The sequence below is a fragment of the Chaetura pelagica genome, unplaced genomic scaffold (assembly GCF_000747805.2).
Source record: "Chaetura pelagica isolate M959 unplaced genomic scaffold, ChaPel_1.0 scaffold248, whole genome shotgun sequence".
NCBI classification, from domain to species: Eukaryota; Metazoa; Chordata; class Aves; order Apodiformes; family Apodidae; genus Chaetura; species Chaetura pelagica.
The window spans coordinates 166,430-181,700 of record NW_009954309.1 but is presented as its reverse complement, the minus strand read 5'-3'; the positions used below and the strand labels follow the sequence as shown (position 1 = coordinate 181,700).

Sequence of the window (15,271 nt, the reverse complement as noted above, 5' to 3'; positions counted from 1 at the left end):
TGGTTGATTTTTTTGTTTTGGTTTGGTTTTTTGGTTGGCTGGTTTTTGGGTTTTGTTTTTCTCTACTAGAGAACACATTTTGACTAGGTTACTGGTGTATGTCATCTCAAAAGTCACAGTATACAAAAAGAACCTGTATGCTTTAAGTCCTGATTTTTTTCCTGGATTTCCAATAACACTTTCAAGTATACAAGAACAAGAGTATAGTAATTCTTAGGTAGGAACACGAGAGTAAAGATAGCATTATATTTTCCTTTCAGAAGCACTTTGTGAAAATTCAGGGTTAAGCCTGCCAGTGTATTACCATGTGTTTGCATTCTATTGACTCAAATGCAACACAAACCAAGTTCACCAGCCATTTTTTGTCTGTTAAGATATAAGACCAAATCACTTAACCAGGGCTGTTTCTGGATTGGACATACTATGTACATATTCAAGCTGTGGTTTGCAAATTAAAAATACAAAGGAAAAACCAACTAAAATCAGCTGAGTCAAGTATTCTCCTAAGGCTGAAGCACCATGACTTCTATAGACTTTGAAGCACCTGAAGATTAAAGAAAAAAACTAAAACAAGACACCAGTAACAGATGCATGTAACATTGATTTAATTGTAAAATACATTTTAATAATGTGGTTAGTAGGTAGAAAGGTTCTCCTCCCCCTCTATTCTGCCTTGGTTAGGCCACGTCTGGAATATTGTGTCCAGTTCTGGGCCCATTTGTTCAAGAAGGACAGGGAACTGCTTGAAAGAATCCAGTGCAGAGCCACAGAGAAGATGAAGGGAGTGGAACATCTCCCTGATGAGGAAAGGCTGAGGGAGCTGAGTCTCTTTAGCTTGGAGAAAAGGAGACTGAGTGGTGACCTCATCAATGTTTACAAATATGTTAAGGGTGAGTGTCAGGAGGATGGAGCCAGGCTTTTTTCAGTGATGTCTGGTGATAGGACAAGGGCAATGGATGCAAACTGGAGCATAGGAGGTTCCACGTAAACCTCAGAAATAACTTCTTTACTGTGTGAGTGACAGAGCACTGGGACAGGCTGCCCAGAGAGGTTGTGGAATCTCCTTGGCTGGAGACATTCAAAACCTGCCTGGACAAGTTCCTGCATGATGTGCTCTGGGTGACCCTGCTCTGGCAGGGGGGTTGGACTAGATGATCTTTCGAGGTCCCTTCCAACCCCTAGGATTCTGTGATTTTGTCATTCTGTAATGTCATTTGTGTTCCACCTAGTGCATCCTTCACATTTTCAGATGCCTCTTCAACTGTGACTATATCTTTCACTATTCTGAGAAATATCTAGTAAATCATTAACTGTTAACTCAGAATCAAGATCACTGTGAAAGACAAAATGTTTAGGAAACATAGATGGCAGTAGCAATAAGTGTTCGACATATACTTTGCAACTCCATTACTATTTCAAGCAGCTTATAAAAAACCTAAAGGTTCTGTACGATTTGATTATGCAAGTTAAAAACTCAAATTCGCAGCAAAACCATCAGATTGACAGGCAGTGTTTCCAACACACTAGCAATGCAGCTGTTTTCCCCTTTTGCACAGACAATACACAAAACAAATCTGAAGGGGAAATCTGAAGAACTTCATGTGTTCAACCTCACAGATATCAGAAAATTCATAGGACAAGTGGAGCATGAAAATCTTAGTTGAACTGTCAAGTGACAATTCACCATAGTAATCTTTACGCAAACAAACCTAGCAAACGAGAAACAGAATTTTGGGTTTCTCAGTCTTTTAGACCATAAAAATGTTCATTAATGTTTAGTGAGATTCAGGAAGAAGACATCAGCATTCTTGAACACCTCTACAGACACCTTCATGCTCCAATCACTGTTATTACTGCCTACTACTAATTTAAAGGCAACACACTTCTGGTGAAATACAAACTAAGCCATGTAAATTAATTCACAAATAAATATTTACTGCTTTAGGCTTAGTATTTGTTTTCTAGATTACAGCTCCCTGTTTTTCAAAAATAGCAAGTAATTTTTTTAATTATTTAATCCAAATTATCTAAAAGCCCCTCTTAGCCAAATGAAAAACACACAGCTCGCTAATTAGACAGTGACAGTAACCGTTTAATAAGGGATTGCTTACCAACAGGTTTTTCACATACAAGACCATCAGCCATTGCAGTGCATGGATTTGCTTTCAGACCTGCCACCTCTGCTCTTTCCAGGTATGCACAGAAGCCAGAGTCATTCGGCTCTCCAGGAAGCCACTGCAGAGTTGTATTTGTAAAAGGAGACATGTCATCCCATCCCCAGTAGGAGATGTTGATCTTGCGTAAACCTACCCAAGGTGATATTTTCTATGAATCAGAATGAAAGAAATGTGAGATAATTAGTTAAAATCTTGCTTTGTTTTGGTTGTGAGGCTTTTTTGTAAAACATTTCAAAGAATAGCTCAGCAGCAACAACTTCACATTTTGAGAGAATTCACCATGTTCTTTTCTCACTTTATCATCTCATTAGTCATTGTCCATACAGTTTTTATCTTAATTGCTTGTTCTACCTTGCTGAAACCCTCCCTCTCAAAAAAAACCAAACAAACAAACAAAAAAAAATCCAACAAACCCACACACTATATGTTTCTATTGTACTAAAAAAAATCTGTGTTTGTTCTGTTTAAAGTCAATTCTGGTTGCTATTATTTCATACAGAGTCAGAAACCAGGACAAATGGATCTAATGACATTTTGGAGTGGAGTTTGTTGGTTTTTTTCCAGTGGCAGTTCAGAAATGAAACTGGCACATCCACAACTCTTCTGCCATTAAATACACATTGAATACACATATATTATTGATTTTTAAGCTATAAAAAGACCCTACTCCAGAAAACATAAAAAGCATTAATTCTTAAAAAAATAAAAGGAACAGAGATACAGAGAGACTACTGGTTGTGATAGGTATGTGATGGTAGGTGAATATCAGGGAGCCAAACAAGGAAGCTATTTGCACCATGCAAAGAGCAGATGTTGTCACCTGCAAAGCAGAGATGTTGATCTGCTTGAGAAATAGGTTCTCAACTCATTTAATTCACAAGCCAAGGTGCATAAAATACTATAATATACTAAAAGAGAACCTGCCGAGCTTCTATATCCTTGTGCCATTTCACAAGTGAAGCAGGACTCACTGAAATATGAAGGATTAGTAATTTTGCTTCAGAAATACCAGTGGTAGCTACTTTTTAAAAGAATCAGTAAGTAGATAATCAGTATTCCTAACCTCCCTAAAATGTATTCCTTATGCTCTCCTTTTCCTGTCCTATCAGTTGGCAGCATGATCAAACAAAAATTGCTACAATAACAGATACATGGATGCAAGAATAGACTTCAATAAACCAGAAAAAAACCAAAAAATGTTGCATTCAATATGCAGTGATGCACTCTGGGAGACTTAAACAGCAATGAGAATGTCCAGGAAAAAATGTCACCGCCCTCTGTTGTGTCTTGCTTTTGTATTTACTTCATAACTTCATTGCAACCCCAGGTGATCAACTTTGCAGGAGTCTGTGGGAGCTCCCGTGTTTTGGATGCTAGAAAGAATACTGTGCAAGCAGTAAAAGGTGGAAGGTGGGCATCTGGAAAGTGGCAGGTAATACATCTGTTGTTTTATTTGTTATTTAGTGGCCTAGATTGCTGTATATGTACGTGTTCCACATGCACAGAAAACCTTCGATATTTATGTGTGTCTCTAGACATCTCTCTGTAGAACACTAAGTGTGCATACCAGGCACGTATAGAAATGTCAGGGGCTTAGGGAGGATAAATTGCTGACAAACACACACCTAAAACAACCCTAAATGCCTACTTTGGGGCTGAGGAATTCTAGCCAAGAGAATCTTCAACATATTACTGTATTACTGACTGTTTCGACTGCACTGCCAAATAATTTGGCCTCAGCATTGGTATACAGAAAATAGAGATCCTATTCAGGCTATGGTGAAAAGCATGTCAAGCCAGTAATGAAGACTGACAGGGTAGCAGTGACATTTGGAGATAGATTCTTCTTTCTGAGTAGGAGAGTGACTCAGCACCGCTCTAATGATGACAAAGTCACAGGGAGGAACATGAAATCCAGAGTAGTCTCAGGAGATAAAAGCAGCACCCCTGAAATCAAAGGCTTCTAGCAAAAGCAATACATACTGTGGTCATCATTCTTAACAGCTGTAATGTCTGAATAACTCATAGTCATCAAGTCAGAGATCTCAAATTCCACATGTACCATCTTTGGCTCTTTCCTAGTGTAACACATCAAAATACAGATTTGAACACTGATTAACATGCTCTCAAATACACACCATCACAGCTACTGCCTCATAGGCCCAATCATGCAGCTCTGGGCATGTTGTTAGGATGCCAAAAACAGATTACCCAAAATGTTTTTTAATATCTGATTAAAATAAGGTAAGTAGCTGAGAAGTAGGCCACCAAAATGCTCCAAGGACATGCTTAAAGCACATATTAAACTCTGTTAATTCAATGATGTGGTAGACCAGCTGAAGACTGATGGTGATAGCAGAAACTGCATGTTGATATCACCAAAGCTTATCAGCAAAAAAAGCCTGCTGCTGCACTGCCTGAAAGCCAACAGGAAAAAACATATAGTGAATAGAGAATTCAAGAAGTTCCACCTGTGACACCTGCAGCCACCACTGTTCTGTGAATATCAAACTAATTTCTACAACAACAACAACAACAAAGCATAAATCTAGTCCTTCTCTCCCAAGCTGAAAGGTTCAGTCATAACAGCTGGGAGTCTCAAAGTACTTGAAGCAATGGAGGGACTTCAAAGGTGCCAAATGAGAACACCAATCCAGTTTTTTTTCAGGCTGAAGAAATAATGAGAGTTGAACACCCTTCACTTGAACTCTATGGTTGTTTCATTTAATGCAAAATGAATGTAGGAAATTGATTCTTTTACTTTGAATATCTTGCCAAAGATGTTTCTGAAGAGGATCAGACAGGAGGGAAACCAGACTGCCTGTTCTCTGTACCCAGAACTCACTGATCTAAGATTCCAGTTTCCAGACCTCTTGAAAAATATTGTTATCAAACCATGTGGGTGAAAAAATACAGTACAAATCAACTTTCCACTTCAGAAAAACACTTGGTGACATGAAATCAGCTCCAAATTTTTCTTATTTTTTCTTCTCAAGAATAGCAGCTTCTTTATTGGAAGGTCAGATGATCTTTGCTCAATATTTAAGTGGGAAGAAAGTTACTCCTCAGAGAGTTCTGAAGAGTTGCTCTTTCTTTCTCAGGGCCTTGATGACTGTATACTTTCAAGACATCCAAAAAACATAACTGAGAAACTCAACCTATCCTCAAAGTATTTGCCAATTAGTAAGTCGTTCATATTCAGAGTTGAAGACGAATGTGCAACTCAGTCAGAATCCATTCATTTTCTATTTGAGGAAGGAGGAAAAGCTCCCTGTACCCTCATCCAGGTCATTGATGAAGATATTGAACAACACCGGTCCCAGTACCGACCCCTGAGGGACTCCAATAGTCACAGACCTCCAACTAGATTCTGCCCCATTGACTACAACTCTGATTTCTTCCTTTCAACCAGTTCTTGATCCACCTCACCACCTGATCACCAAACCCATACTTGATCAACTTATCTACAAGGATGCTGTGGGAGACGGTGTCAAACACTTCACTGAAATCGAGATAAACCACATCTACCGCTCTACCATCATCTATCCACCTAGTAATTTCCTCATAGAGGCTATAAGGTTGGTCAAACATGACTTAGCCTTGGTAAAACCATGCTGACTGCTCTTGATGACCTTGATTGTTCAATCCACTGTTTACTCAAAAAGTGTCAGTTGGACTAAGTTGCTTTGAGATCTACACTGAACATGATCATTTCTAGTCATGACACATTTTTTCAGGCACTACTGCTGCCTCAGCACTAATTTAATGAGGGCTGAATAATTAGCATATGTGTGAAGTGAGCAAGTCTACCTTTACTGAATAGCCAATTACTACTGAGGCTCAAAATTCTCCCGTTTCCTAATTATGCAAATTGCTAAGGAATTATCTCTCTCTTTCAGAAACTTCTTGCCACCTTTATTTTAATTCCTTTCATTTTGGAGCTAAATTGTCCTCAAAGTGCACAATACACTTCTGACTCTTTTTCTAATGTGTGCATCACAATATGTTACTATGAAACTTCAACCAATTTTTCAAGTATCGTTTCAACTCTGATTTCTATGAAAATGTTTGCCTTAAGAAGAAACGTACAATTAAACTCTGAACATACAGTGCCCCCTTAGTGCTCAGATTTCCACAACATTCAGTTTTGAGAAGGGGCCTACAGTTACTTTGCCTCTTTTCTGCATCATTATGAACAAAAAAACCTATTTCCTGAAAATAAGAGCTGTATGAAGGGAAACCACCCATTCTATTTACTATGTTATTGATTGGCTTCTATTCTTTATAGATTCTAACTATGCCAACACCTGCACAGCTCATATTTTGTAAATATTTACCCAGTGAATGACACATTATAAACAGTGGAAACAAGCTTCATAATTAAGTGTCTCAGTATCCATTAGACACAAATGATTAAATGTAAATGCAATTAGTAGTAAGAGTCATGCATTAGGTCACGAGAACCCTTTTTTCCCCACCTCTTTTCAAATTTTGCTGTGGTGGCATTGGTAGAAAAAAAAATACAAAATCTGGCAAACTGAAAAGACTAAAACTTCCACAATTTGCACCTACAGAGATTATAGCTACTATTCCAGTGGGACTTTGGTTTAGACACAAAGTGCTGAAATAATTTATTAGACCTCCACAACCACAATAGTAAAGTGGAACTGCTAGAAACTGTAATAAAGAGACTAATTCAAGGAAGAAAAAAAAAAAAAAAAGTAGATGTCAGCTTCACTACAGCCAAGCATACAATAAAACCACAAAACCAGACAGCCCTCTGAGAATACTTTGAGCTAACAAGGAACAACGTTGCCATGGACAGCTCACTAATTAACTGCAACCTACACTCAAAGTGTGATTTATAAAGGATGTTTAACTCTTAGAGCAGCGAGTTAAAGGTAAAGTTGCAGTTTATATAATGAAAGACACTGTTTAAAAACGTTCTCATCTTTGTTTATGCTTACTTCATCAAAACTGAATCTCCTCAGAATTTATGGCATGCTAACAAGAAAATTATTATTTTTAGTTAAATCCCACAGTTGTGAGCAAACTCCCAAGAGAACTAATTGCACTTTTAAATGAGTTTGCAACATTTCAATACTAGCAAGAACAATTAATTAGCCTCATATCGCTGTTCAATCTACTTTTCTGAAAACTTGATCTTCCCTGTCATAATATTTTACTAGGTCAATAAAACATCACATAAGAAAAAATATCAAGTGTTACTTGGCTTTAGTACAATGTGCAGCAGTCTATCCATTGAGTTTGCTTTGCCATTCTCTTAAAGAACTTTTTTTCCAATGAAAAATACAGATTAGACTTTAAATTATAGGTGATAGTTTTAGAATATATCTTCAAATTTAACAGACTTCATACTACAAAGGTCTTTGTTTCATCCCTTCCTTTAGTACCAAATTAACTGTCTCCTGATCCTTTAAAAGAAGTCTATACATTGATTTCCAATTTAGCATTGGAATGAAGAGAAATTCTTGACACACAGTGAGTTCTGGTCAGGATATGGAGAGAACGACAGCCTCAGCTCCCTCTAAAACTTTCCAAATCATCAATGTTTTGTATTTTTCTAAACAAGATTAGTAAATTGTTCTAAACTTCTCCCAGAACAAGGACTTTGTGTATTAGAAACAATCTCCAAGTCCCACACTGTCTCTAAGAAATAAGAATTCTTAAGTCTGTCCAGGCTGTAGTGTTCACTAACACTATTTTAAGCTTATGAAACACACAATAGTTACCAAAGCTGTTTTATTTTATTTTCTCAGTAGAAGAATCTCAAATAAAGCAGAGATAAAAACAGATCCATATTGTTGTTTCCAAATGTTGCTCTGACACCTTCACTATTCCTGAAAGCTTTTGTTTCACGTAGACAAAAGATTTTAAATCCTTTGATGTTAAGCACACATGTCAAACTCCACCACAGATAACACAGATTGAAGTCATACTATTCACCTTACAGTTTCTCTGACTACGTTTGTGAACTCCACACCACGACCTGTTACAAAAAAAAGCATCTAAAACGTAATCTCAGGCCTTAAATCATTATGATTGCAGTTTGAGAGGAAAAGACAGACAAAAGAACATCAAGAAGTTTCAGAGAGCCTCCATCACACCTGATAAGACACTTAGGCTGTCTCATGCAGAAAAAATGTAACTGGACAGACAGATAAAAATGAAAAAAAAAAAAATTCTATATGTCACTGAAACACCAGGATAACTTATGGCACCATTTTATTAGAGATTCTGATAACTGAATGATCATTTAACTCAAGATATCTTTTTAAAGTGCATACATTTGTCTGCAATTGCATAAACTGGGAGGTATCTTGATCTTGCATCACCACATTGGCTAAGGACATCCTTTATTTAAATAAAGATACACTCAGCAGGATGTCACCTTGTAGAAGTTCCAAACTCTGAAATGTAAGAAAAATCTACCTTCCAAACACTCATATAAGCCATTTCTCATCTACACATCAAGCCAGTCAGTTAATATCAGTCATTAGATTTGAAGGCCTCCTGTGTGGTATTTTAATAGAAATCAGGAGGGGTGGGGGGGAAAGAAGCAGCAAAGTAAATAACTAGATATATGATTGCCATGTGTGATTTTGTTGTTTTGTTTTCAATTATGTTTTCATCTTTATCTCACATCAACGGGTGGACAGACAGAATGTGTTTCAAGGCTTCAATAAGTGCAATATCAAGGGAGAACATCTGACATGAAAGAATCACTTCTCTCTCTTCTTTATTAGCAAATTGTAGAAAATGCATGTCTTCTAGTAAAAAAAAAATAAAAAATTGCTTTGTATAGGTCCTACATTATGAGGAAAAAACCTAAAATCTTAAAGTACATAAGCTATGTTTGCATCTCCTTCTTCAAATGGAACACTAAAAAGGATTATATTGGATATTGTGATTGGCATTACACAACCCTAAACTCTTGCACACAAAAACAATCATTAGCTATTGTTTCCTCAATCCATCTGCAACCTAACAGCTTTGCAAATCCCATACTAGCTTGACATGAGCTTTAATTATTTTTCATAATTCTCTTCCATTTTCCTTTAACTGTAAAATCCTGAACTACTTCATCAGGATTTTTATACAAGGAAAGAAATGCTACATGTTCTAAAAACCAAAACATACATTTTTTAAAAGTCCCTTGCTAAGATGAATTGATTTGCTTGTAATGGAATCTTATTCTGCTAAGACATCCTGAGTGTACACTGTGGGGTTTTACACCTTTTGAGCCTACATACATTCTATATGCATGTACCAAAGATGTGGATAGGCTTCCTAGAAGTTTAAATAACACAGCAATCAGCATTTGAACATTTAAGTACTAAAAAACTGAAGCTGATCCCTTATGGACATGTAATTAATCTTCAACTTCCCTTCTCTTGTCTTACATTTAGCAAGTTAATACAGATCACTTTCCTAAGGAATATTCTGATGGCATATACCTGAATTCGCCAGAGGCACATAAGAGTCTTCAGCCCTCTCCCTTCCTCATCATTATCATAGACCACTAATTAGCTCCAGGCTGATTCCTGCCATGCAGGGAATTTCCATGATTCACATACTAGTAACAGCTTCTTTGTGACCTTTTGGTCCCACACATGGGTTAATATAGGCAGCTAGGATTTTCTGGAGAAGAGAATTATCCATCTTTAGAATTTCCCTGTTCTCAGCTGCTTGCAGTCTAGCTACTCACCATCCAAAACCCATCCTGTGAACAGTTTCACAGGTACTGATGTGAAAATCAGGATTTTTTTCTCTGTTGCAGTGAAAATTGTTTTCTTTTTATTTCTGCTGTCACAGTATATTGAAAAGGGCTGGAATTTCCTACACCTGTGTTCCAGACATTTTCTTTGAGTCGTATTTTAAAAGTAATCAGTAACAGGTAAAGATGGGAAGGAGAAACACTTGGAAAATCCTGTCAGCAGCTTTAAATATGGGAGTTCCTTAATATCCTACACATCACTTTTATCAGTATTTAGCACCACTCTACATTTCTTTGAAGGCATAAACTTTACCCTCTTTGGGCAAATCCCTAAAATAGGTTTCTGAAAGCAAGTTTAATTCACAGCAGCATCAATTACAGTTACTCAATTTACCTGAAGTGTATACTTCTGTATTTCATCCAGAACAAATTCCACTTCTTTTGAGGTTGTTAATGAGGCAAGATTCCCACTCAGGTTGTAGCAATACAACTTGGCATTGTCATAACTTTCACGACTAGAATTTATGCGGAGGCAGGCATCACCAATATGACTCCATCCTTCCCCACACAGATGAGCTAGTGTAAAAAACATACCATTAAAGCTGTTTTGCAAAAACTTTTCAAAAACCTAAGGGAGTCTGAATTTTATCTTCCTGAGATCATAATTCAAAACACATCACACAACCAATTTTTCATTTCATGTCATGTAAATTCTGAATTTGATCATATTGATAGCTGCATTTTTATGAAAAGAAACTTGTTAACAACTTATAAAATATTTATATTTGCTAAGTTTCAGCATAACACTATTTTTATAACACTTTCTTCCCTGTATTCAGACTTGAGCAGAACCAAATGCTAAAGTTTGTGTACATAATAGCATTTTAACCAATCACTTTACCTAAATGTTTTCAGGAAACAACTGTCCTAGCATAAAGAGCTCACAGTTTTATCCTATCTTTGTTTTACCAACCTATCATTTCATCTGTATTTGCCTAAATACAAATGCAATCAAAATGACAAGAAATTCAGATAACATCTGAAAACATGTCCACTTCAAAATATTTCAGCATTACTCAGATAACTATTAGAAGATGAGTAACTCAGAGCAACTGCTATAGTGCACATCTTTACACAGGTAACACAAATGCAGCTTTAAACTGAACAAAATGAATTGATTAAAGTTATTTAACGACTAATCTCTGTGAAAAATATCGGTGTCTATTATCTTCATCTGGACATAAAGATCAAATGGAAAAGGTTCTGATATCTAACTGCATGTATCTAGCTATTAATATGAATTAAAGAATAAATATTCCTTCAGAATATGAAGTCACCTTCTGAGAGTATTTTACATTAGCATTTTAATATTCACTGCTTTCATAGTATTATCAATATTAGACAATCAAAGAACTAGATCTCAGGCCCTATCTGAATAGGAAAAATTAAGTATATCTGAAGTATAATTTATAAGATAAAACCCCAGCTAGCAAATTAACAGTGTCAGTGAATATGTAGCAGTACAGGACTTGGTATGGCAATTCAGCTCTGCACTCAGTGATCCCCACAGGCTAAGAACTTGTCACTGGCTTATGCAGAGGTACATGTCATTATGCCTTCACTAACATTATTATCTCTTCTAACAAGATTAAAGGTAGCACTGATATACCAGTTAGTGATGTAATTACACTGTGTTCACCTGTACAGGCACAGCCAGGAGGGAAGACTCAACATGAGAGAAAAAAAACAGGTCAATCCATTGAATAAATATTTTCTGGAAACAATGGAAGTGATTTAACCAATTTTGTAATCAACTATAAAAAGCAGCACCACCACCTCACAGTCCTTACCAGGTAGTGCCTGGCACTCCTGCTGCCTCTGGTCCCACTGGCAGTTCAGGTGTAGCGAGCAGCTTTTGCAGCTGGTCAGTTTATTGCAGATCTGTTCATTCCTCACATGACATTTGGTGTAGTTTTTAACCGACTGTAAAAATAAAAGACAAAACAGCATCTCAAACATATGTCAAACTATCAGCAAGCCAGAAATCAAGACTGAAATAACACAGCAGGTGGACACCTCCCAGAAAATCACAGCTATCTAAAGGCTACATTGGATTTAAGCTCTTCGTCTAGATTCCTTTATTATCCAGAAGAGAGTACAAAACACATCTCTAGAGCTCAAATCACCCCTCTGTCCTAAACAGCAAACTCTGAGTGGGTCAAACAGTACTTTGAAGATGTCTCTTCCATGTACAGAGCTCAGGAAGAGCTTAATAACTAAACTAAATCTTGTTTCTTAGACAGTGGAGGAATATGCTCTCACTAAATTATTTCATCTTACACAGATTAAAGCAAGCAAAAGAATCAAAATATTAAAAATGGCACCAGATGCAAGTGTAAAATAATTAAACATCATTGACTGGAGGTGCAAGAAAATGCTCTTTATCTGGATTGAGTGAAACTAAATTAGGATTTAACTGCAAACCTGCATGCAACAAAGCTAATATGAAATGTACAGAATCTACAGCAAATTATTTTGTCAAACAGTGACATAAACCCAAGAATAACATAATTCCTTTAGTATACAAGAAAAGGAGTAAGCACCGAAGGAATTTTTACTTGTGTTTTTTGTTGGGTTTGGTAGGGTGGTTTGGTTTTTTTCTGAAAATTGAGGCCTTCAATTTCAAGTCAGGCATTTTGAACACAAATCTTTTTCCTTTCTGTATTGTCCTGGTTTGAGCCAGGATGAAACCACTTTTATTTATTTATCTATTTAGTTATTTATTTCCCTTGAGGAAGTGTTCCAGCTTGGGCTGATAACAAGTGGTGGAACTTTTTTGTAAGTGCTGGGACTCCAAGGTCACATCTTTGCTCTGCCAGCTCAGATGCTACGGAGAGATCTATGACCCCCCCATAGGAGGCTGAGTTAGACAGACAGCAAAATTGGCCAGAAATATTCCATTCCATATATCTACATAAGCTCAGAGGAAGGCCAGAGATCACAGAAGACAACTTCCTTCCTGCTTCTTCTTCCCTTCTCGTCCATCCATGGCCGGCGTCTGGGGAGGACTCCGTCCATCACCTTCGACCCCCAGGCTGGAGCTCTCCTGACCCTCATCACTCTCTGCTTTCTCTGGCAGCTCCGGCACTTTTCAGGACTGTTTGCAGCTCAGGAGATGCTGTGGAAGTTGCTGGGGGTGGGCGGAGATAATAGGGGTTTGCACATAGCTGAACATATTTGTATATAATTGTATATATTTTCTTTTATCATTAGTGTTTAATTAAAGCTGTGTAGTTTAGTTTTCAATCCAGAGCGTCTCTCTCCTCATTCTCTCTCTCCTTCCCTACCTGGGTGGGAGGGGGAGGGAATCGAGAGCTTTGTTGTCAATCCTGAGGCGAACCATGACATCATAGCACTTATAATTAAGACATAATATTGTTAACTTAGAAAACAGTCCAAAATCTCAGTCAATTCATCCTCTTAACCATAAGGTTGTCTCTACCTATGTGATTTCAAGGTAATAATTAAAAAATAAGTCAAATTCAAGACAGCTTTATACTCTCAGAAACATGGAAAGTTTGAAGTTGGAAGGGACCTCTGGAGATCACCTTGTCCAAACCTAGTAACTCATGTCTCTCTAACAAAAACAGATTCATTCATGCATAGTAGCAAAAATGGATTGCACTTAGAAAGCAAATGTATGGTTTGCTCAACAATGTTCCTTGCTTTCCTCTCTCCATGGAGTATGATAAAGCACATCTAAAGGAGTAATATGGCAGTGAGTCACATAGTTGTTGGTACTGGAATGATGATGACAGGGTATCAACCTACTGCAGTCAGGAGGGAAGACAACCAGCCTTCTTTTATTTTTTTAAAAGTTCTGAAATGATGTAATTGTTAAAATGAATTTTCAATCTCACACTGAACCAGCTTCATTCCTGTTTTTTTTTTTTTAAGGGATTTCTTTGTTGCCTTTATTGGATCAGATGTCCATCAGTGAGCTTATTATAAAAGGTATTCACTGTTTCTTTCTTTTATTTGAAAGGCTACTGTGAAGTAAAAAGAACCAGAGAGGCCATTCTAGGAGAAGGCATCTACACCCGAGTATGCAACAGAGCCAAAGTCAATGCCATAAAGTAACAGAATGTCTATCTAGGCCAATAAATGCATACAAACACTAATGCACAAAAAATCCTTTGGTACAGATCCACATTTAGTTTCATTCAGTAATAGAGCATATTCACAAAACTGCTTGAGAGATGATTTAAAGTGAATTTTAGGGCACAAGTAGCTACTACCTGCCCATTTACAATGTCTCAGCTAATACTTTTAACACTTCATGATGACATAGTCAAAATCCTTAAGTACTCAGATTGTTTTCAAAAGTTACAAGCTCTTCATTGGTATAACAGAGCTTACAATCGAGATATTTGTTCTATTATTTTCTAATAATAAAGCCTGTTGTGTACTGGTTATTTTATGCCTAAAACAAAATTCGAAGTACAAGTGACTATTCTGTAATAATGTTCTCTGTTGTATTCCCTTATTCCCAGCACTTATTTCCTTAAATCCAATTTAAACATTACTTTCCTGAAAATCTCATTAGTTCAATGTAGATCTTTACCCAATATGTAATTCATATTAACACAATATTAAAGTTATAACTTAAGCTACCAATTCCAGTGAAATTCAGAAATATGACAGCCCATCTGTTACTGAAGTTCTGTATTGCTGTAGGATATTTTTAATGTTTGCACACCAAAGTATAAGTAAATCGTGTTATGTATAAAGCTTCCCACTTACATCTGATTTACTTTACTTTTTTCAGTACTGATGGTGCTACGGTGGTATATAGACAGACTTATAGCTATTAAATAATCTACCTCTCTCTCCTTCTGGATTTTTCAGGTTATGTGCATAATCTTCTCTAGCTTGCCTAGTCTAACTCTGAATTATTAATCTAATCAATTTGCTATTACTTCTCTGAAGCTATCCCTGAATCTTACTATTGGGTATTCCTTAGTCTTAGATGTTCTTTTTTCCTCCAATATAAATTGGATGTTAATGATTTCTTCTAGGCAGTGTGGTAGGTTAACAGGTGCACTTGATGATCTTAAAGTCTTTTCCTACAAATGAAAGTGCTGAAGTGCAAAATCAATGTAACAGACTTAAGGGCAGTGAACTGCTACTAAAAGTAAATAAAATCTACTAAAAAAAAAAATAAAATATAAATATACCACAAACAGAACTTATTTCTGAAAAAGCTAAAGGAAGGAAGATGTGAGACAGAAGCTAAGGGAAAAGACAGATATGAGCAGGACAGAAAGCTGTTTCTCCAAATTTTAAAGGAGGAAAG

General features: G+C 36.7%; 1 protein-coding gene across 1 annotated transcript in view; it reads right to left on the bottom strand.

Annotated features, from left to right (window-relative positions):
• Positions 1 to 15,271, bottom strand: part of ATRNL1 (attractin-like 1) — a 454,560-nt gene that overhangs the window by 351,071 nt on the left and 88,218 nt on the right. Inside the window, exons 14-16 of the mRNA XM_010003956.1 lie at positions 11,766 to 11,898; positions 10,310 to 10,491; positions 2,112 to 2,325 (exon numbers count right to left, since the gene is read on the bottom strand). Of these exons, the coding sequence (XP_010002258.1) occupies positions 2,112 to 2,325; positions 10,310 to 10,491; positions 11,766 to 11,898 (529 nt within the window). The remainder of the gene's footprint in view (positions 1 to 2,111; positions 2,326 to 10,309; positions 10,492 to 11,765; positions 11,899 to 15,271) is intronic.